At 37.2% G+C, this 23,836-nt stretch overlaps 1 protein-coding gene and 1 long non-coding RNA gene across 4 annotated transcripts; one reads left to right on the forward strand and one right to left on the reverse strand.

Annotated features, from left to right (window-relative positions):
* Positions 1–1,356: 1,356 nt before the first annotated feature.
* LOC132603402 (protein tesmin/TSO1-like CXC 5) lies at positions 1,357–21,760 on the reverse strand. 3 transcript variants are annotated; one of them, XM_060316436.1, is made up of 8 exons: positions 20,796–21,757; positions 19,515–19,625; positions 18,632–18,809; positions 14,071–14,427; positions 13,722–13,825; positions 13,553–13,647; positions 3,791–4,180; positions 1,357–1,811 (listed from the first exon to the last, which is right to left on the reverse strand). In XM_060316436.1, exons 1-8 carry the CDS (start codon positions 21,053–21,055, stop codon positions 1,588–1,590), a joined length of 1,719 nt encoding a protein of 572 aa, XP_060172419.1. In that variant the 5' UTR covers positions 21,056–21,757; the 3' UTR covers positions 1,357–1,587. The 3 variants fall into 3 exon arrangements, with proteins under 3 accessions (XP_060172419.1, XP_060172421.1, XP_060172420.1); XM_060316438.1 differs by lacking the exon at positions 20,796–21,757 and adding an exon at positions 19,150–19,290; XM_060316437.1 differs by lacking the exon at positions 19,515–19,625 and having other exon boundaries at positions 20,796–21,760.
* LOC132603403 (uncharacterized) lies at positions 8,574–9,483 on the forward strand. The gene is made up of 2 exons (XR_009568219.1): positions 8,574–9,089; positions 9,441–9,483. It is a non-coding gene; the product is annotated as an uncharacterized LOC132603403 (long non-coding RNA).
* Positions 21,761–23,836: the final 2,076 nt, after the last annotated feature.

The raw sequence follows: 23,836 nt of genomic DNA on the forward strand, positions 1-23,836 counted from the left end.
CTTTTGAAACACCTTAAAACTCCTCATATACTTGGAGATATACCCCTCCAAAGTTGACCGAAAATTATATCCAGAATTCTGCCAACTTTTTTCAAAATTTTCGACAAATTTATTTTCTTTGATTTGCTTGATCCCGGAATCTTTCAAAACTCCCCATACATGATATTTATCATTTATTATACTTGACAATGGCCATGTCCTTTGGTTTCAAGGCTGTCCTTCCCGATTACGATTTACGAGATCGTAATTCATTCTTTACTTCATTGTTACGTACTTCCCATGGCTTGTTCCTTCCAAAACTTCATGGGACGTCTCCGATATTCCATTAATACGGTGAAGTACGTGGCATGCTCATGCTTTGAAAGTGCGAGGTGTAACAAATTTTGACGTGTTGTATATATAGGAGTAGTTGCCACCTTCAACTTATGAACAAATAATTAAGGCTAACAACTAATAATCTGTGTCAAGTTTAGGGAGGTTTTAAGTATTCTAACTTAATTTTTGTACCTTGTTGCATAAATTCAGTAGCGAAGAATAAATGGAAAAAGATAAAGCAAACAACACAGAAGATTTGAGCTTTACACCTTTGCAAAGAAATTCTAGCCTGATTTTTGTTTGACTTTACTGAGTACAGTGTTGCAACTCCATTATTTTGTTACACCTTTTTATTTGGCTAAAAATAATGAATATCTAGCAAAGATTTTCTTTTTAGTGATTTGGCCCGGAAAAAAATCACAATTGAAACAATAGTCGTTGCACCTAAAAAAACAATACACAATTGATACTTCATTATTGTAGCTAAAACTTTTTTAAAATTTTTGTCTAAATGATGGAGTTCCAGCCAAGTTATTTACAAAAATTGGCCCCCAAAAAAAGTAAAAATATACCGTTCTAACGAATATTTTTAGAAATACAAAGGAGATATAAAATATGCATGGCATATTAAGATGAAGCACAAAGAAATAGACAACTATAACAAATAAGCCATTGCATATGACTAGCAATTAACGGCCGAAAAATTCCCTACCTGAAAGCTGATTTTTAAATTTTCTCCGCACATTCCTAAAAACAATATATGCATACTTTTCACCGCTTCAGCGTCCAGGAGGTCAAAGCTATCAAATAAGTTAAAGGGTAATTAAGACTGCAAATAATTTAGGCTGACAACTAATAATCTGTGTCAAGTTTAGAGAGGTTTTTAAGTATTCTAACTTAATTTGTGTACCTTGTTGCATAAATTCAGTAGTGAAGAACAAATGGAAAAAGATAAAGCGAACAGCACAGAAGATTTGAGCTTTACATCTTTGCAAAGAAACTCTGGCCTGGTTTTTGTTTGACTTTACTGACACACATGGATTTCAGAAAAGAAAATATTAATAAATTTAACTTCTAATGAAAATATACTATGGAAACTGTAGTGAAAGTTACATGAGTGGGGCTGGTTATTTCTAACGAATGAAGCCTGAAATAACCTTGCCACTGCATCGAAGAGAAAGTCAAAAAAGAATAGCCTAATATTACAAAGATGCAGCAGCTTGAGACAATCTCATCCAAAAACTCTTTACAAATTATTTCAGATTTTTGTTTTCACCTGCCTATATTCCCATCCGGAGGATGAACTATAGGACATGCATTATTAGCAGCAGTAGTTGCAGGGACAACCTTTTGCAGTGGAGGTGGAACAGTATTGCCAACACCATTACTGAAAGGTTCATGTCGATTATTTGAATCAGTCATGGCTATGCCGTTGCTGCTCACATCATTTTTGCTACCTGAATCGGCACCTCGCACCATGGAGGAACATTTTGTTTCTGTATTCAGAATAGACGTGTTTAGTCACAAATAATCAGGACATCCCAAATGAGACATAGCAGTACCAATAAATGACCCAAAGCATAATTGGCATTTTCAAAGGTCCCTTCCCCCTTAAACATAATCAGAAAGAAAGAATATTGCTGATTGACAGGCTACGAAAATTTCAAGTATATTGCAAAATAGTTGTAAGAAAATGCTTAATTCAAGTTTTAAGGACAAGAAGGGAAGAGGAAAGTAAAATCTTTACATGCCTGGTCTCCGTAAATATTTAAGTACACAAACTATATCCTTTTTATTCAGATATCTTTTCTCAAAACTCAAAAGATATAAATTACATGTGCATACTTGAAGAAAATAATCCACATAGGTAATATTGAGGGAAAATACATAACCCCCCCCCCCCCCCCCAACGTATAGCCAGATTAAGTATGACGCACCCAGCCTTTGCGGGCGACCTATTACCCCCACCCCCCAGTCTTAATTTTTCTGTATTTTTGTACCATTTTTTTACTGACGTGGCAAAAAAAAAAAATTGAAGCTCAGTTGCACAGTGGAGAGTGTTGCACACTCTCCGCCACATTGGTGCCACGCTACTGCCACGTCACTGCCACTTTTCCTTTTTTTTTTCATTTGATTTTTCTTTTATTAATTATATTTACACTAATTAACCTCTAATTAACCATTAAACCATTAATTTTGTCTTCTTCATCACTAAACTCTTCTTCTTCATCACTAAACCCTTCTTCTTCTTCTTCTTCATTTCAAGAAATCCATCAACCCATTTTCTTCCTCCATTAGCACACACACATTCAACCCATTGTTTTCCTCCATTAACAACACACAGTCAACTCATTTTCTTCAACCCATTTTCTTCCTCCATTAACACACATACATTCAACCCATTTTCTTCCTCCATTAACACACACATTCAATTTAATCATCAATCATAAAGAGCTTATTTTCAAGAAACATTCAACCATTTTCTTCAACCCATTTTCTTCCTCCATTAAAACCCATTTTCTTCCTCCATTAACACACACACATTCAACCCATTTTCTTCCTCCATTAACACACACATTCATTTGAAGGCAAATCAAACACCAAAATATCTCCTCCACCGAAATGGGTCAGACCCATTTTCATATTGGTGTTGTTGCTGTTGTTGCTCCTGTTGCTGCTGCGGTGTTGCTGCTGCTGCTGCGGCGGCGGTGTGGCAGCGACGGCGGCGGTGGCGTGGTGGCGGCGGCAGTGGTTGAGGAGAAAGAAGAAAGAAAAATAAATTGCATTTAACAATTGAAATGTGGAAGAGAGGGAGGGTGGGGGTGGGTGAGAGGATAAAATATAAATAAATTTTTAATAATTAATTTTTATTAAAATATAAAAAATATTTTTAGTGCTTTCACTCGCCATAATTTTTTTTTTTTGCCACGTCAATCGAAAATGATACTAAAATAGTTCGCCCGCAAAGGTTGGGTGCGTCATAATTAATCTGGCTATATGTTGGGGGGGGTTTTATGTATTTTCCCTAATATTGACTAGCTGGAAATAAAGGCCCAAGTATTGTTTTTACAATTTAAGTCTGGTATTTGGTAAGTCTTTTGAGCCTGGTTAGAGGTTTGCAATGTCGGTGTAAGTAAATGTAAGATTTATTCTATTTTAGTGAACTCCAAGTTTGTCTTACTTAATATTGGAATGAGTTGGGACAGCATACAGCGGAATGGTAACAAGAGGATTTATTCAGCCGGTCCCTACATAACTTCAAATTGAGGCATAGTTGATTGATTGCTTTATTGAAGCTTTCTTGTAGTATCATTCTGAGGGCACATTTTCATTGGAAGGAATTTTATGGCTTTATTTTTTGACAAGGTAACAAACATTTTATAGCTTATTTTTCATTGATGCAGATGCATTTGACCAGTGCTATCAATTGATGAAGTAGAATCAAATTTTCAGACATAAGAAAATAGGAACTCGCCTTTTATTTCTCCTAAAGTGATCAGCTTATTAAGGCAATCACGAGTCTGTGCCAACACGATCCTCTCCAGTTCTGTGTAGATTTCTGTCATGCCCTGCCCATAAGGCAGTTGGAAAGATGTATTATAGCTAAGGCTTGTTAGGTCATTAGGGGAAGCAGCAGCAGCAGTAAAAATCGTATCCTGTTCATCACACATGAGAGCTAATGTTCCCGGAGACATTGGCCTTTCTTTTGATCTATCAGCACCATCAAACCTAGACTCATCCGCCGTGATATTCTCAGCCTGAATTCTAGTTGAACAATCATCAGGCATGACCTTCTCAACACCTGAGGAAGGATAAGAAGCTTCTCTGTGGCACTTGGCCTGTTTTAATGATCCATCCTTTTCATCTGAAAGCATTAACACATAATCAATTAAAACATCATGTATTGAATACTGGAAATGTTAGCTAAAATCAAGCAAATCACATGGAAAAACGTCCAGATGATAGACCAAAAACAAAAAGGATAAACAAAAAATCCTGGTGATTGTCCAAAGATGATTTAGCATGATAATTTCCTCTATCTGGCAAAAGAGAAACGATTTTCAATCTTCTCTTTATAAAACTCTTTTTCCACATCAGAAGAATTTGTAGGCGAATTTAGATTCTAAATTAGCTATCTTCTAAAAGAAGCGCCGTGCCAGCATATGCATAAATACCTACCCCAGCTTAGCCGTCCTCCATAGAGCGCCTCGAAAACTTTCTGAGTTAAATTTAGTACTTAAGGCACTATAATAAGGTTAGAATCGTCTTGTGTGCCGAAGTCGATAAAGATTAGTACAACATAACTTGATGTGTTTGACTGTCCATTCGAAGGCCACATCACATTTACTATTCTTTCCAACAACTGAAATTCGGGTTTAGATACTCCAGCCTACTATCCGGTCAAATCTCTCTTCTCAGGCACCTTTTCTGCTAATTTTCTTCAGTGTGGGGGTCGCCTCAAGTTATTGCACTCTTCCATTCTCTTGTCAGAATTTTTCGGCATCTTTTCGGCCAATTTCAGAGAATCAGAAGCTCTTTGTCCATTTTGATATTGTTCTTTGAAATATACTCTCTACGTCTTTGGTTAGCTTTTTCTAACACGCCATTTTTTGATGACCTTACGGTTAAGTGATCTTAGACTCCCAGACTCTAAGCAACATAACTCAACAGAGGAAGCTCGAGTTAAATAGTTTGAACTTCAAACTAAAGGTTCTGAAGTAATCATATAACTTGAATTTCCAAATCGTGTGTTGTTGGAACCAAACACATTAGACCTGAAAGACATGGTTAAAACGAAGGGAGTACAATCAAACAAATTAGCAACACCCTTAATGGACAGCCAGAAAAGCTAACAAGGGAGGAAAATGATAACAGTTATGCCGGAAAAGTCGTTGGGAAGCGGCTGGAAGACCGCTGGTACCCTGAAGATGGTCCCCAATGGCAAGCAGGGCTCCAATAAACCCTCAGTGTATAAAAGACTTTCAAAAAGTGTCGCTAGAAATAGAGAAAGTCTCGGGAAAGTTGGCTGGAAAGGATGGATCTCAACAACCAGCGGATTGGCTAGAAACAGGATGGGTGAGGATGACCAAGCAACCCAAGGAATAATGATCTGCGAATGGAGATGGCTGGAAAGTGCCTTACGTGCTGGGGCGTGGTCTTGATGCGGCGCCAAAGATCTTACTCTTGCTGGAGTATGAGAAGTCAGCCTCCAGAGAGGTTTGTTGAGCTTTGGCCACCGGAAGGTCCCTAACCTTGTGGTGGTGCTGGTTTTCGCATAATACTCACGAAATAGATAGTTGACACAAACAGCCTAAAAGTCGCTGGAAAACATGCGGTGACTATCTTTTCCTTTTCTGGACGACACTGGTGACTGCACGACGAGAAATTGACAAGGCTATGATTCCATGCGAGAAATAAAGACACTGGAGAAAAGATTATACAGATGCATAACTCAATTGTCTTACGCTGAGCCCTTTATCCACACTTTACATAGCACATAATCATGTTTTCTGAATGTGGGATACTAACACAAAGTATAACTGTATACCCTTCAACTATGTACATGAACTATCTAGCAATACATAAGGTATATCTCTCTAATTTGTAGATCACTTCCAGCAACATGTCCACGATACCCCAATACCCAATACTTAGTCTCCCTCCTTTTCTTTGCTCTTGTGCCCGTTATTCCTGTCTTTTCCATTTTTTTTAAAAATTGCCCTCTTCCTACTTGGTTCTGTTCAGAAAACAGATGGAAGGAAAATGAACCAGGACCAGAGAAAAATCGAGTCAAAGAAGTCTTTGACATCATGGAAACTACTCTAGTATCCTGTGTGAAGGCCGTACTAAGGTATTACCTACGTATCCCAAACTACCCATAGGCCCAGTCCAGAAAACGCTAAAAGGAGTAGACGAGAATCAGAAACAAAACTTGTAGCTTAGTAATGGATAAAAAGCGCTACACACATCAATGACTCATTTGGCTAAGATTTTCATAGTTCTGAAGTTTGACGTTTTCAGTTTGGGGCAATGTTTTCACTTGAAATACTTAGTTCAGAAGGTAAACATTAACGCCTCCATTTAAACTATTACCTAGAATCAGATTCAAAGAAAAATTAAAGGTATTGCTGCTGCTACTTAGGTCAAAGCTCCCAAGTATTAAGAAGAAAAAAGGCTTGATTGAAGTAATAAATAAATATAGACAGAAGAAAGCACTTCATATTCAGGGAAAGACTTAGAAACAATTGTTTCTATCAAAAAAAAAAAAATTAAGACACAATTGTAAGTATGTGCCATGGAAAATCAAAACGAACTTAAACGTAAGAAGCTGGAAAGTCAATTTAACAATGAAAGATATACTTAAAATATTGGTGATGCAATTAGATGTGTGAAGATTTCAAGAAAAAGAAGAAACTTCTTTGTATTTCTTGATGAATTTACATCCCATGAGAATGGGTTCTTATATAATAAGTCCTATGACTAAATAAGGAAAGAAACATTACATAAAGAACTACGATCAATAGAATATCAATCAATATCAATTACTCCTATAATTAAGCTAAGAAATCAATCAATCAACAATCCCCCTCAAGTTGGTGCAAAGATGTCACATATGCCTAACTTGCAAACTAGTGTATGGAAATTTCAATGTTGAGGCCTTTGGTAAACACATCAGCTAGTTGTTTTTCTAAAGACACATGGAACAAACTCAAGACACCACTCATAACTTTTTTTTATGAAGTGTCGATCAATTTCAACATGCTTTGTCTGGTCATGCTGAACCGGATTATGAGCTATACTGATTGCAGCCTTGTTGTCACAATACAAGGAAAGTTTCCTTTTTCTGACAATCTCAATTCCTCGAATAGCTTTTGTAACCTCAAAAGTTCACAAACTCATTGCGCCATAGCTCTATATTCTGCCTCCGCGCTTAATCTAACAACTATACTTTGCTTTTTGCTTCTCCAAGTGACCAGGTTTCCTCCTACGAGGTATAGTGACCAAATGTAGATATTTTGGCATCTCGAGATCCAGCCCAATCCGCGGCTGTAAAGGTTTCTATTTGGAGATGACTGTGTCTGGAAAAAAATAAACCTTTCCCTGGGGCAGACTTCAGATATTGCAAAATGTGAAAGACAGCTTGCATATAAGGATCTTAGGAATCATCCATGAACTGACTCATCAGGCTGACTGAATAGGTTATGTCTGATCTAGTGTGTGAGAGATAATTGAGTTTTCCAAATAGCCTCTGATATCTCTATTTATCAACTGACTCTGCAACTCCGCTTTGTAGTTTGTTATTGCTTTCAATAGACGATTCTGCTGGTTTGCAGCCTGTCATACCCGTTTCTTTCAAGATATCCAGAATATACTTTCTTTGAAAATAAAATTCCTCTTTTTGATCAGGCAGCCTCAATTCCCAAGAGGCAATGTAGTTTTCCTAGATCGTTCATCTCAAATTCCTATGCTAGCAACTTCTTCAATAGGATTATCTCCTCCTTGTTATCTCCTGTTATTACTATGTCATCAATGAGGGTGGAATCAGCATTACTTTGTTGGTAACCGAAAGAGATCATTGCTTTTCAGAATCTGTCAAACCAAGCTCTAGGAGATTGCTTCAATCCATACAAGGCTTTCTTAAGTCTGCATACCTTTCCTTGACTTTGTTCAGTACCAAAACCATGAGGAATCTCCAGATACACCTCTTCTTCTAAGTCTCCATGAAGAAAAGCATTCTTCAAATCAAACTATTGTAAGTCCCGGTCAAAATTAGCTGCACAAGACAAAAGAATTCTAATAGTGTTCATTTTTGCAACAGGAGCAAATGTCTCTTGACCATCCACTCTATTAGCTTGAGTGAATCCCTTAGCCACCAATCTTGCTTTGAATCTTTCAATGGAACCATCAGCTTTATGTTTTCCAGTGATGACCCATTTGCAACCAACCAACTTCTTGTCTGTCGGTGATGCGGCAAGTTGTCAAGTCTCATTCTTTTATAAGGCCTTCATTTCTTCAATTATAGCTTACTTCCCTTTAGAATCTACAAAAGCGTCCCTGCGATTCTGGGGAATAGACACAATAGAAATAGTCAAGGCAAATGCTCTACAGGAGGGAGAGAAAGAATTATAGGAGACAAAGTCAGAGAAAGGGTGTTTGGTGCAAGATCTGACTCCTTTTCTGTGACCAATAGGCAAATCTAACTCATTAGGAAATGTAGTTGGGCTTCGGCAGATTGCATGATGGCTTCTTCTGCTATATTTCTCCTTGAGTATGTTATCAAATCAGGCCTATCCAAATAAAGACACATTCAAGAGCTCTAGGATCAAAGTTCCTAGTGTAAACAAAGCAAACACAACCAAAGAGTCCGGAGCCTAAAGGGCATAAAAATACACGGTTTTTACCAAAAGAGAATGTCTAAAAATTATTATACCAAAACGGGTATATCGTGGGCTGATCCACGATATACCCCAATTTTATTTTATTTTACCTTGTCAGACGATTCAACCAAAAGCAAAAAAATAAATAAATTTACATATATAACGTGGACTAATCCACGTTATACAATATAAATTGTATAACGTGGATCAGTCCACGTTATACGAGCAAAAAAAATTTCTCTGAAACACTGCTTCTTTTCCACAACTGATAAGGATGAACTCTATCTTAACTTGGTTCTTGAGTATGTACCTGAAACTGTTCACCGTGTTATCAAACACTACAACAAGCTGAACCAACGGATGCCATTGATACTTGTGAAGCTTTATACATATCAGGTAGTGTACTCTTTTCTCAAGTGAGTTGTCATTTATATAGGCCCCCTTGTTAAGAACACCCAATACGAGACACGTCTGCAAATTCTGTTATACAAGAGATTGTTTTCCCTTCTTTTTCATATGCGTGAGATGTTGGACAAGAGATTGTTGCAAAAATTGTTCCAATATTTTCTAGTTCTTTTGTTTGTTTTGAGGATGGGCTAAGCTTGGAAAAGTCCATCCAACCGCGAGTTTTTATGAGAAGCTAGTTTCACTTCAGTTACGTTGTTGTTAACGCACTTGAGCTAATGATTTCTTGAGGTTGTATTTTCTAACATGTCTGAAGTACAAGATACTGTTTCTGTCCGGCAGATTTTCAGGGCATTATCTTACATACACCGCACCATTGGAGTGTGTCACAGGGACATCAAACCTCAGAATCTTTTGGTATACTCATCAATCTCATTGACTTTTCTGTTTATTTCCTTTTAGTTTTGGTAAAAAAATATTGTTTCCGGTGACTCTTTGGCTACAGTTCCGTCAAAATATATGTTAGCTTGAATATCTGCTCCAAATGTGTGGAAAAAAATGTATCAAAGATATGTTTTAAGTTTGTCAATTATTTGGTGCATGGAGAAGAATAATGCAATTTGGTTGATCGCTTCTAAGAGAATAATTTCTTTCCTCATGTGCTCATTACTCTTCTTAGAATCTTCTTGCTCTACTGATCTACTGAGAGAAACAAAAGGATGCCACATGATTGGTGTGTTGTATGTACAGTGAGATAGGAGTGAGCTTGCACCCATGAGCTCATCGTTCTGCGTTTATTTTGTCAGTGGACATTGTGTGGTGATAATATGGTTTGCTGTGCTGATATGAGCTTTCATCACTTATTGGGATGACATCTTATCTTTCGATTGGATTCTATTACGAAGATAGTTATATGAGATACTGATATCGACATATTTGGTGCACTTGTTGTGGTCTTAACCTAGACAGGAAACTTATTCTGCTTAGCTCATATATAATTCAGAAAATTTAATCAACTTTCTAACCATTGCCTTTATAATATCCTCTTTATCGGCTCTTGAAGGGACTGTAACTAAAGAATACTAGAAAGAAACAGTGACAGAGGAGAATTGAGGTGACCCTAAAATATAACAGGAGAGAAATTTTTTTTACTTGTATAACGTGGACGGATCCACGTTATACAATATAAATTGTATAACGTGGATCAGACCACGTTATACAAGTTATAATTGTATAACGTGGACTGATCCACGTTATACAATTTATATTGTATAACGTGGATCAGTCCACGTTATACATGTAATTTTTTTTTTGGCTTTGGTTGAATCGTCTGACAAGGTAAAAAAAATTTTTGGGGTATATCGTGGATCAGCCCACGATATACCCGTTTTGGTATAATAATTTTTAGACATTCCCTTTTGGTAAAAACCGTGTATTTTTATGCCCTTTAGGCTCCGGACTCCACAACCAAATACCTTTGGAGGAACAATATGTTCTGTCTTACCCTTTAAAGCTTCCAGGGACTATGAAAATCAACGATTTTAAGAGGCATTCCATTGATAAGATAGGCAATTACGAGAACAGCATCGCCCCAATATGTTTTTGGTAGGGGATTAGTCGGGGCTCAAAGAGACCCGGACACGCGATGCTTAATCAAAAAAAATATATATATATGTTTTTGGTAGATGCATGGTAAACAGAAGGAATCTTGCAACTTCTAACAAGTGTATTATTCCTTTCGGCAAACCATTTTGTGCACTAGTATAAGGATAACCGGTTTGATGGATTACCCCATAAGACTCCAAATAAGCTCCAAATTGGTATCCATGTATTCCGTGCTATGGTCAATCAAAAGATCTTTATCTTAGCTTCAAACTGAATACAAATCATTTTATGAAATGACTGAAAATAGGAGAAAACTTCACATTTTGCCTTTAACAAATACACTCATGTCATCTTAGTGCAAAAATCAATAAAAGTAACAAACCATCGACTTCCAGACAAAGAAATTTTTTGAGTAACACCCCACACATCAAAATGAATAGTCGAAAAGGGAATTGCACTTTTATTATTACTCATAGGATAAGTGTTTTTAGTTTGCTTGGCATATTCACACGCATGACAAAACAACAACCCAAACTCAGTTCTAGAAAACAAACAAGGATATAACTTTTTTAAAGCAAAAAAATGATGGGTGCCCCAACCGTCTATGCCGTTGCATTATTTCTTGGTTGACATCCTTATTTCTTCCCAAATAGGTCTGACTAGTCTCGAGTTCCATCGATCATTTATAAGTCATCATGCAATCTACCACTGCCAATCTTCACCTTGGTTTGAAGGTCCTAAAGAAACACAATGATCATGAAAGAACTCAATACTACAATTTTGTTCTTTGGTAATGGAGCTATCAGATAACAGGTTAACCAGAAGCTCAGGATCATGGATGATAATGTAATATCAAGAACACAAACGACTGTACTTGTTCCAAAGACCGGAGTTAGGGAGTCATTGGCTATTCTGACATAGTCTCCTTTGGGACTAGGAGAGTAATTTGAAAGCCTTTAGAAGAGTTTGCCATGTGTCTATTCGCACCAAAATCAATAATCCAAGAGTTAAGCTGAGCATTAAAAGCAATGTCTAATTGCAAATAATTGGAAGTGGCAACATTAGAAGAGTCAAGTTTGTTCAGAAGACGGCGAAGATGTTTAACTTCATTCGGGGACAAAGTCTCTCCAGAAGTAGTGTCTCTGGAAGTCTCCACATTTTCTGCATTATTAGCCTGCTTGATGGACCTACACGCTTTTCTCCACGACCTATAGTCAGTCTATCATGTAATTTCTAGCATGTCTCTCTTGTATGCTTTGATCGACCACAATAATCACTATGCAGGTGATCTTTATCAGAAGAAATGATTGTCTTTGGTTGCTCATGAGACACAACTAACTAGACTTCTCAGTTGGTGCAAAATAATGCATGACCCCTCGTTGGTTCTCTTCCTGTTGAATATAGGAATATGCATCCTCAAGAGAAGGAAAAAGAATCTTACCGAGTACTTGAACCCTGATCTGATCATACTCTTGGTTCAAGCCAGCCAGAAAATCATAGACTATTTTCTTTTCAACCAGTTGTTGGAAGAGAACTACATCATCAGTACACTTCGCTTGGAGATCCAGATAGTAATCAATCTCCTAGCATAACCCACTTTGCCCTGAATAATAATCAGTGATAGTCAAAATACCTTGCTTAGTGGCATGGATTTTGTTTCGAATTTCAAGATCTGGGCATTATTTTCCTTGCCAGAGTAAGTGCGCCTAGTTGAATTCAAGATCTTAAGTGCGCCTAGTTGAATTCAAGATCTTTTCAACAGTATCAAACAATAGATATTGCTTAGAGATCCGAGGGTGCATAGTGTTCAGAAGCCATATCATCACAAGGGAGTGATCAAAAATCCCATTGACTGTAGCTAGAATTTGTCATAGTAGGTGTTTTCTTTTCTCCAGTGATATACTCAATCAATTTCCTGGATTTAACATTGAGCAAGCAAGATATGTACCTGCACCATCCAATTTTACAGCACTAATTTGAGACATAGAATTATTATATGATTTTGGTATCACCAGTTTGAACAAGTAATAATCTTAGTGTCAAAGAATCGAATAGGGATATTCAGAAATAGAGAAATAACCTTCCAGAGTTAAAATCTGTCTTATCTCACCAGAAAAACTCACCGGAAAACTCGCCAGAAAAGATTATGCCTGGTTGGAATCTGCCGAAACTTGGATGGGAAGGATTGGAATAGGCCTGCGACCCGAGATCTAGAAATAAATTCTAGGAAACATCGCCGGAAAGCTAGCTGCCTCGCCAGAACCCTAATCCCGGTGATCAGAAAAAATCAAAACTGGTAGGGATGTACTCGGAACAAGCCTGCAACCCAAGATCTGGAAAACAATTCCAGAAAACTCGCTGGAAAGCTGTAGATCTCGCCGGAAAAGTAGCCACTGCATCGGAACCCTAATTCCAATGACTGGAAAAAATCAAAACCGGTAGGGATAGGCTTGGAAAGTTCTGGCGACCCCAACGAAGAAAAATATTTTCAAAAAGAATTGACTGGAAGGAATTTGTGTTGCGGATAACCACCAAGAGAGAGAACACACAACCTTTGATGAAATATAACCCTAGTGCTGCAACGGAGATAACTCACCTCAAAAAGGCAGTGATTGTTCTGATACCATGAAGATTTCAAGAAGAAGAAAAAGTTTCTTTTTATTTCTTGATGAATTTACATCTCATGAGAATGGGTTCTTATACAATAAGTCCTAAGACTAAATAAGGAAAGAAGATATTACATAATCAATTACAATCAATACAATATCAGTTACTCCTATAATTAAGCTAAGAAATCAATCAATCAACAATGTGAATTAAGTCAACTTCTCAGAAAAATCGATGTATACCTGCAAGCATCTTGGCCATTTCGCGTGCATAAACAACTAAAACAGAGCAAAGCTCCTTGATATCATGCAGCTGGATTAGGTCTGCTAACAAAGACCTACAACAATGAGGCAACAATTAGTTTGCTGAAGGAGCAGTGGGCATTAATTTCTCAAGGATAGTTAGCAATACCTGTAGGTAAGCTTTGAAGGACCTAATGCTGCAGCAGTACCAACACAAGGACCAGGAACAGAAGACAACGAAGATGGTGGAAGTGAAGATTTAATCTGGTTTTCCTGTATGAGAAGATTTGAGTTCATTAAACTATTTTTTTATTTGGCCAGAGCTAAAGCAAGTTGTTTCGCTTGCTTATTAAAAAGCATAGAAACGCTGATCAATGAGCATAAAATACAGAAAAACAATTTATTGCTGTTCATTATAAAGTTCATATCCGATCAAACAGACCCCATGCCAGAATATGCAGATAACATGCACAATTGAAAAGCAAGTCAAGTTGAATCGAAGAATGGTTGATGTTTACCTGTTGAATTTGACCAGGCCTATGAACAGGGTCTTTAATCATTGACCCAAAGAACAGCTCCTGAGGCTTTCTTTTCTTATTCACTGGAGGAGATCCATAACCAGAGGATCCAATGGCACCGGTTATAGCAGCATTTGCTGCCAGCTGGAGATATGCCATGTTGTTGGCATGATCTCCACGGAAAAGAGCCTGCCTCTCTTCACTTCCTTCAAAATTTTTGCAGTCCATGCATTTACAATTTTCAGAGCAAAGAATGTTGGCTTGGAAGCACTCACAGTACTTCTTAAGGCAACCTGATTTCTTGCAGTGGCAGCCTTTGTTATGCTTTGGCAGTACTACGCCATCCCTAGCTTCCTCCTGCATAGAATTAAATCAGTTCTAAGCTGTCATAGAGGACAGAGACATGCAAGTTTTTTCAGTACAGAAACAAATATGATTGCTATTTGTAATCCATTACAAGCAAAAACATCAAGATCCATATCTCCGCAAACTTCTTACATGAAACAGTAATTTTACATGATCCACACGATTTTAGAGAAGACAAAAATATTAGTTCAGTCACTTTGGAAAGCAACAGTATCACACAAAGAAAAAACTAAAAGAGTAGGACTAATATCAAAAAGCAAGAGGCAAAAAGTGAAACAAGAAGAAGAAGTACAAGTATAGCAGCAATGCCTGAAAGTAGGACGAAAACTTTTGTTATCAAAAGTAAATATTTTTACTTTGATGACTCAATTTCATTTGCTTACTTCAGACAAATACTCCATCCTACATGCAGTGAAGCAAGTTCACTTCAATTCTTAGATTGACCAATTTGGAAACTGATATTTAACTTAATTTCTCAAAGTCTAGAGAATAACAGCCGGCCTTTTTTGGATGATTGAGAAATCTGTCTGGAGTTCAACTTTTTGGGCCTACCGCAACCTTCGAAACTCGGGGATGGTGGGCCTGCCCCTCTACCCTTCTCCGCTTAAATATTGGACCTAGTTCGCTTGGCACAAGGCTAGAACTTGTGACCTAAGACACAAGTCCCTCAATCTTTGTCAATCGAGCTAACCCCTGGGGGTGAGACTAACATTAGGCCTTATCGAATTAAATACAAGGAGAAACAGTTCATTTATTCATTCCCCTTTTTATCCTTGACTATAAACCTTAGAGATCTCTTCTTCTTTTTTTTTTCTTTTTTTTTTTTTTCCATTCAGACTTGGATGCAGACATCTATGATTCCATATTATAAACCCGCTAAATATAGCTCAAATAGACCACTCTTTGTCTTTGAAATACTTCGCTATGATGCTTGTCTCATTTTCATCAGGCTTAGCAATTATGCAATTTCCAATAATTAGATTAGCTGTTAAATATGCCAAACAGTGAAATTGCTGAATTTGATAAGTCGTGGATTTTAGGGCTTTTTACATCCACTACTTATACTTTTTGAGTAGTCTTTTCAAGTGTTTGTTCGTGTTTTCATAGTGTTGTCGTGTGTTTTCAGATTTTGTGAGTCGAGGACAAAATAGGGTCAAAATGGAACAAAAGGAGCAAAAGAGCAATAAGTTGCGGCAAATATGCGGCACTGCAAGTTGGACTTGCGGCCGCATCTTTTGCCCGGAAAAATGACAATGAGCTGAACAGAATACCTCAACTTGCGGTGAGAATGCGGCACCGCAACTTCAGAGATGCGACCGCATTTTGGGAGCCTGAACATCCAGTGAGCCAAGCAACATGCATGAATAAGCAAAGCGTTTGCGGCACCGCAAACTCAGTTTGCGGCAGCATCTTCAGGAGGACTGGGAAGGAATGCTGAGTGACTTGCAGTCGCAAACTCATGTTGCGACCGCAAACTTAGGCTGCAAGTCGTCAATTTGTCCGAGATTTGACTTTTGTCCTCCCTTTATAAATACTTTTACCTAGTGCTCTGTGCACATTATTGAATATTCCACACTTTTACTTTCTAGTTGTCTTTAGCATTGAGAGAGCTTTGAATATCATTTATTGTCGAAGCTTTTAAGAAGATTCTTCATCTTTTTGTCATCTTCTCCATTAACATTATTGTAAGCTCATGAATATTCTCTTTCCTACTACTTTCTATTTAATGAATATGAGTAGTTAAACCATTTAGCTATGGTTGTGGGACCAAATGTGTTAGTTATGTGATTGGGTTTTGTATTCATCCTCCATTTATGTGTAAAGATGTTTTTCTAATTCACTCTTCAACCTTTAGTGTCATTTAATGGTGTACAACATTATTTGTGCCTAGTTACTTTTCCTTTGCTTGAGAAAGAAAGGGAAAGTTAGGAAAAGAGTAAATAGCAAGAATTTGAGGCTTATAAACCTCATCTAATAACTTGAGCTAGAGATAGGACAGTTACCTGAAATAAAATGAGTGTTCATATTTTTCACATTCTAAAGCTTGAGAAAGCTTAGCAATGATATTTATCAATTTGGTTGAGAAACTTTTGATAAACTCGAGTAGCCCATATTTAATTACATCTACACATATAAAGGAGTTGGATTGATACCCATCCGCATTACTTTCCATTGAAACCACAACCTTAGTCCCTTAACCAACAGTTTACATTTCATAACAAAACTCTTAGACGTTAATGATCAAACTTCCAACCAATTATTATTATATTCCCTTCTCCCCCGAAATATAGACTAATAGTCGAGCGTTACACTTAACTAGTATATTTCTTCATTGTATTCTCTGTGGGATTCGACGCCAACCTCGTTGGGTTCTATATTTGACAACGACCGCTTACTCCTATTATTGAAGGTGTAATTTGGGCGTTTCAGAATTCAGAATTAAAGTAAGGAATGAGAAATATAAAAATAAGAGCGCCATAAGGGTTTTGACAAACGGTGTCCCCCAATCCCATGTTAAATCTTTTAGAAAGGTTAAGGATAGAGTTTAAGAGTTAGAGATAGACAAAGACATACACATACGCATATAAGAGTAGATGTGTAAATTAAAGAGAAATGGACATCAAAAGTCAGGACAATTTACTTGTTTCAATATTTGAGATACGACAACGGGGTGCAATAGCTCTTGAAATCAAGTTAACTGAAAATGAAATCAATGACATAATTCATCAAAGACGTTAATTATTTTTAAATGGCAGATGAATATGGCATTTCGTTGTTCCATTTTGAAAGAAATGAATAGGACCCTAGAAATGTGTATATGTCATTACGTGAATGCCATTTTTCTACAGGTGTTAAAGATAAAGGAGCTAAGAACATCTTATAGCAGGAGATTTACAGGGCAGTCTGGATATACATTGCTGGAAAACATCTTTATTACTTTTCCATGTGATAAATATATGAATAGATGGATAACTTGAGATATATGCAGAATATGAATTACTACTATTGAGATATATTCAGACAACTTGAGATATATGCACATTGAAATGAATTAGATGAGACTTCCACTGGTCCAGCTCACAAAAATGAAACTCTTGTTGTAATTTGCAAGTTTATAATTCAACTTATAAATTTGTTAATTGCATTGACATTTTTAATATTGAAAGCTATACTTGAAAAAATTTGAGGCTTTAAGGTTTTCTTTTTCAAATTTGTGTCTTAGTCCATTATTTTAGTTACTTATTTTGTTTTTGAATTTAAATTTGAAGTAGTATTACAAAAAAAAAAAAAATCGACCTACGTTCAGCCCACACTCAACCCTGCCCAAGCCCACATCCTTGGGGGGCTAGCGTTGAGGCTCAGCAATTTCCAAAATGGTCCAGCCTACAACCCAACTCCTAAGGGAGACTCCCCAGGCCACTGGCCCTTAAGGGCCGAACTGGTGACCCAGCCCGGCCACATGCCATCCTTAGTGGGAATGCAACTAAAGCATTTACAGTTAAATCATATTATTTGAAGTCACATCAAGGAGAGACGAAATGTGGAAGAGTGTACGGGATGCCAAGGCGCCCAAAAAAGACAACATTTTCACATGGTGTGTAGTGAAGGATACAATACGGAAAGGATAACGGAGATGAAACGGATCATCTTTTGGTGCATTGCTTCAGATCACTAATCAGCTTTGGAGTCTTATATTGTCATTATTTAATATATCCGGGGTCCGGGAAAAGTTGTTTTGAGCTGGAAAATTTAGAAGATTGGCCAAAAAAAGAGGTAATTCGGAGAACCACACCATCATGCACTTGTTGGATTATTTGGAAGAAAATAAATAGGAGATTTTTCCAAATGAAAATGATGTAAAGAGTTCAAGAAAATGCTCTTTATTTCATTTACTCTTTGGTGCAAAGAACACAATTCCACATGTATAGATGACTGGGATAACTTGAAAGATTTTTGTGGTTAAACCATTTTTATGACTTGTATATAGTTTTTGACACTCGATTTACCCCCCCCCCCCCCCCCCCTCTATCTCCTCAAAATAGTGAAACAGTAATATAGACCATACGGATATCAACCAGAACCATAAATAAAATATTTTCAAATCTCAAACAGAACTAAAATAAGGATGGCTTCACCGGTGCTTCAGATTTTAATGATGCATCATCCGTGAATTTGCTTAAATTCAAAAGAATACCTTATTATCTCGAGCTCCATGTGGACTGCTGGCAATTTTAGGTCTGAATGCATTTGGATTACGCTCTAAAGTAGCTTCAACTGCTTCTCGCCTAGCAGCTTCATTTTCAACATTATTAAGACAATTGGCACAGTTGCACCCATCACAGTATATGCCAGAAGCAAAACATTCACAATACCTGAACCAAAAATTATAAATAAATATATACACACACACACATATATATATATATATATTAGAAGCAATCAAACATAATCACACTGCATATGAGGTTTGAGCAACTTAGGGGAAAATAAAAGGAAAACTGTGCTGCCAAAAGCAAAGAACAAAAAAACAGATAATCATCTAGCTAAAAAAGTAGTCGTCTAGAACTCTAGACGACAGTTAACCACACCTAAAGAAGAAAAAACCTGCAAATTCTTTTTTTATTGTTAAAAACCCTGCTTATTGTTGATATACAGAACTGGGATGTCAAAAAGAAAAAGGCTTAGAAGCAATGGCCAGGATTATATTCAGACCTCTTTTTATCAGAATCAGCAACAGATAACATCATCTTTATGTCTGCTGATAAGATGTTTGATTTTGACAAAGGATAGGTGGAGAAGGATTATACAAAAGCACCATTTGTTAAAAAGGTTTGGCTTTTGATGTTTACGTTCCTGCAGTGGTGAAAGAATATAATATATGGATATCATTAATGTGCATGAGGTATGAGAAAATGACAGAAAAGAAGTTATTCGAACGCCTGTCAGGTTCAATTTAAATCATTACTAAATAACGACCTTCCTAATCTGGTAGCTAGTTCAATGTACTTTCAAATATTAGCCAGAAATATTGGTGGGAGATTCTACATATATTGTGCATGAAAGTAGGAAGTACTTACAACTTCAAACATCGAGAATGTTTACAGTTACACTGCTTTGGCTTTTTAGGTGTCCCATCTTTTCCTTCACTGGCACTTTGCCTGGACCTTGCTTTTGGTGATTCGGGTTTCCTGTAAAGAGAAAGCGTATAGGATATACAAATCTCAGAAAGTGTTTATAGAGAACATTCCCTGCCTCCCTCTCCCCCTCTTTGCTATACATGTTTGAGGTGAGACAAGTGGGATGGCCTTAACTATGAATAATACATAACACCACGCATAGAATCCTATTCGATTAGCATTAGTGGTCAAAATTCATATTTCAATCAGTGAGATGAGCAGTGATTTGATAAGGAAAAGTGTAATAAGCAAAAAACCTCCTAGGATTTTAAGGAGGAGCAAAGCACACACTTCTTCAAAGTTAAAAAGCAAAATTTTAAGGAAAAATACAAAAAATAACCAAACAAACAGGAATTTAGTACTTATAGCATCAAAATGCAATTAACTTCATTAATTTCAATATTCAATATACACCAATGACAAAGGAATCCGAACATTTCAAATAACATCAACAAAATTTCCATAAGCCCACGAAAAGATAACTTCACTAGCAAAATTGATTTTCAGAATTCAATTAATTAGCCATCGAAAAAAATACATTTCCCAATGTTAACTTTCACTACTGTATTAAGAGTTAGCTTATGGATGCAAGTCTCCTTTTCTGTTTGTGAAGTCATAGAATGCCTAGTCAATCAATAAAACTACAGATACAAGCCGAACGAACTCTCATCAAATCATAGTAAAATTTATAATACAAGAAACAAAGCTCAGAAACATGTGTAAGTAGTAGTGAGAAATTCTGTCATAGTTCCATCAAAGTTGGAGATCCCTATGAAAGCCATATGAGAGAATGCCAAACTCTGTTATAACACATGCCCAAAGGCTGCATGGGTGAAATTCACAACAAAACAATTAGAATTTGTACTTTCAAGAACCTACCTTTAATACTCCCTCCGTTTCAATTTGTTTGTCTTACTTTCCTTTTTAGTACGTTTCAAAAAGAATGTTTGTCTCTTTCTTTATTTCCTAACTTTCCATATGTTTAAGACCGCAAGATCAAAAGATATTTTAGTACATTCTACGCATCTTTAGTGGACCCACAAGATTAAAAGACATTTTAGTACATTCTGCGCATCAAAACCAAACAAACAAATTGAAATGGAGGGTAATAAAAAGAACAGTATCTATTATTTCCCCATAGAAAAGTTCAATATTTCTAGCAAATTACAGGACTACACTTACAAAGGTCGAGTTGAAGGATGAGGAGGTAGTACAGGAGTTTGTTGCATTGGCATCAACATTATGCGTTGCTGTAATTGTGGCTGTGTCTGCAATTGTAGCTGTGTCTGTGATTGTGGCTGTGTCTGCTGTGTTGACACTGGTAACTGACTACCCGTGAAATCCAGCTGTCTCGCTAGCTTCTTTGCCGGATAATCCATTGCCACGTCAGCACCAGCCAGCTCCGATTCAGCCTTCTTTGGAGGGCCCTCACTTTTCTCCATTCAAAACCAAATAAAAAGGGGTTGTTCAGATGCTAAACACAAAACACCCTCCACTTCCAATCAGAAGGTTGTTGGTTCGCCTCCACATCCAATCGAAAGGTTGTTGGTTCGAGTCACCAAGGAAGCAGAAAGGGAAGTCCTGGATATAGAGAGGTGAAAAAAAAATCAAAGATTCTCCTGTGAAATTCTGAGGGGAAATTCAAAATCCGAGAAAAGAAGCTATGTCATTCATTCACGCAGAAAGAAAAAATCAGCCCAGTATCGGCTGGATTTTCAAATTTTTTAATCCACAAAATATCGATTCACAGGTATGTATGTGTGCGTATAAATAGAGAACGCTGTATGTATATTTAGACGAAGAATCAAAGAAGAAGAAGAAGTAAATAGCCTCTGTCTCGCTCTTCTCCCTCTCTAGCTTTCGAAATTCAATTCGCAGTTATAGGGACGGTAAGATCGTCACATCAATCTCATCCTACGGTTAATATCGCGGGCGTTAATCACACGGCTCAAATTCATAGAAGCATCCAAGGCTTCTTCTACCACCGTTGGATGAATGGCTGCGCAATATACTATCGCGGGATGGATTTTATTATCAAATCTCTTATTGCCACGTAGCTCTAGAGGGAAAGGGCTTTTTGTGTTGTGGTGGGTGTGAGAGCAGCAGATAATATGGAGCGAGCGAAATGACCTAAGATTCTTCTTCTTGCTTGCTTTGGGGTGAAAGTAAAATAAGTAAAAAGTGCAGATGGATTTTGGCGCTAAACAAGGATCCAATGAAGGGCGACGATTGCATTACCAGGTTTAGAGATGGACGGATAGGATTAACTAAGGATTCTAATGGAGTTTAAATAGGTTGTCCCTTAAACTCCTCCGCATATTCCATTTAGACACTCAAACCAAGTCATGTTCCAATTGTACACCTCAAGTCCTAATATTCCAAGTATACACTTTCGGTTCAATTTAAAAAAAAAAAAAAAAAAAAAAACTTTGTGTGCACTAGAATGGAGGTATTCCTTTATTTTGTCAAAAGCTTTCTGGCAAGCTTCATCCCATTTTCCTGCGAAATTTGGATTTGGAGATTTGTGTATCGGCTCGCAAGTGGTTATCCCAGAGAAATTCAAAGTCTAATGGGACTCGAAGAAATTCTGACCCCCGGTTGGAATGGTCTGTGGGTTCCAAACACTGTTCTCATTCGTCTACTAGCCTTTAATTATGCGCATTCAGCTCATGCTACCGCGGTGGGACGTCGGAGTCAATAATGCTAAAACCCATACATTTTCTACCAGAGGTTGATGCGTATAATTAAAAGATATGACATATTTTATGAGATTAATAACTACTTAATAAACGAATGAAAACAAATGCAAAAAAAAAAAAAAAATTGACCCGAAAGTGTCTAATTGAAACACCTTATTAGGAGTTGAGGTGTTCAATTAGAATAGGGCTTAGTGCGAGTGTCTAAATGGAATATCCTAGCATTTGAAGAAGAAATAGGGTATTATATCTGTTTACAGCTAAAACTAGTTTTTGGACAACAATTTTTATTTTAAAGAGATTAAAGACAAGTAAATCGTATTCGATCACAAACTTTTTTTCTGGTAGTTAAACCGATAAAAATATGTGAATTCTAGAAAGTGATTGACAGAAAATAAAGACAAAAGTGTTAGCCAAAAATAGTAAGAAGCTTGTGGTATTCTTTAAGAGCTCAACAATGAAGTTAGGGTACAAGTGTGCAAAATGAGATGTCTCTTCCTTCTCCTAGAAGGTATATTCATTTACACAAGGCCTAGATTTTTTTAACATTCCCATCGAACAGTGTCACAAGGCTCGAGACGGACTAGCGTTAGATGGAAGTTGTTACGACTGCGCTCCAACTATAAAAGGAACCATGCTTGGGTTAAATGACCTCGTGGCAACGACTTTATTACCTACTCGACCTTAGAGCATCCTGTCTCTATAGGGTGACACTGACCCAATATGTTCTTGGGCGATCGTACACATGCGCCCCGGGTTATGCCCTGGAACTTTTCTATTAACCTAGATCGGTTTGAATCCTTGTCTCCACGTGTTGACCTCTAACACCCGTTATAAATAGTCCCCACTTTTCGGGTACTTGATGAAGCAAGCCTGGAAAGTGGAAGAGTTTTAAGTTTTTAGCGGGAAAACATGTGAAATGTTTTCTAACGGTTGAGAAATAAGACATATGTCAGTGCTGAAGTTACTACCCTTGAATCTCATTCGGCAGCACCTATTCAATGCCCCCATTGGGACACGCGACATTTCATGGCTGGGAGCGACCCTGCGGTTGCCTGCCATTATGATTACTCCTCGCCCTATTTAAACCAGCATCACTTTAACAAGAAAATCCACCTTTATAATTGATCTCATGTATCACCTTCTTTTTGCTCATACTCCCATCATGCATTGTTGAATTCCTTCTCTTTCATAGTTGCTAACATATATAAGTTGGTGTTACTTGAAATATTGGTATTAACTTTGGAACACATTGCTTATACCACCATTTCACCACCGCCTAATGAAGTTGAACAGTGGACCAATAATCCCAGTTGCACCAGTGTAGTATTACCGTACTGATGCTGCAAACTCTCTAGCAAAAAACAAATGTTTAACTGTTTCTCCATGTTATGGATGATCACAGCATCTACATCTTGATCCAATGGCTATCTTCATTCTTTTCAGCACGTCATCAACTAGTAATTTATACTTCCATAACCTCCATAAGAAGAAGGATACTTTGAAGGCACTCCCTTCATCCACAAC

The sequence above is a fragment of the Lycium barbarum genome, chromosome 7 (genome assembly GCF_019175385.1).
Source record: "Lycium barbarum isolate Lr01 chromosome 7, ASM1917538v2, whole genome shotgun sequence".
In the NCBI taxonomy this organism is placed as follows: domain Eukaryota; kingdom Viridiplantae; phylum Streptophyta; class Magnoliopsida; order Solanales; family Solanaceae; genus Lycium; species Lycium barbarum.

Coding starts and splice junctions, on each gene's coding strand:
- LOC132603402 (XM_060316436.1), bottom strand. CDS start 21,055: ATGGAGAAAAGTGAGGGCCCTCCAAAGAAGGCTGAATCGGAGCTGGCT. Junction 14,428..18,631: donor ATGGAGCTCGAGATAATAAG/GTATTCTTTTGA, acceptor AATTCTATGCAG/GAGGAAGCTAGGGATGGCGT. Junction 1,812..3,790: donor CACTTTAGGAGAAATAAAAG/GCGAGTTCCTAT, acceptor TTCTGAATACAG/AAACAAAATGTTCCTCCATG.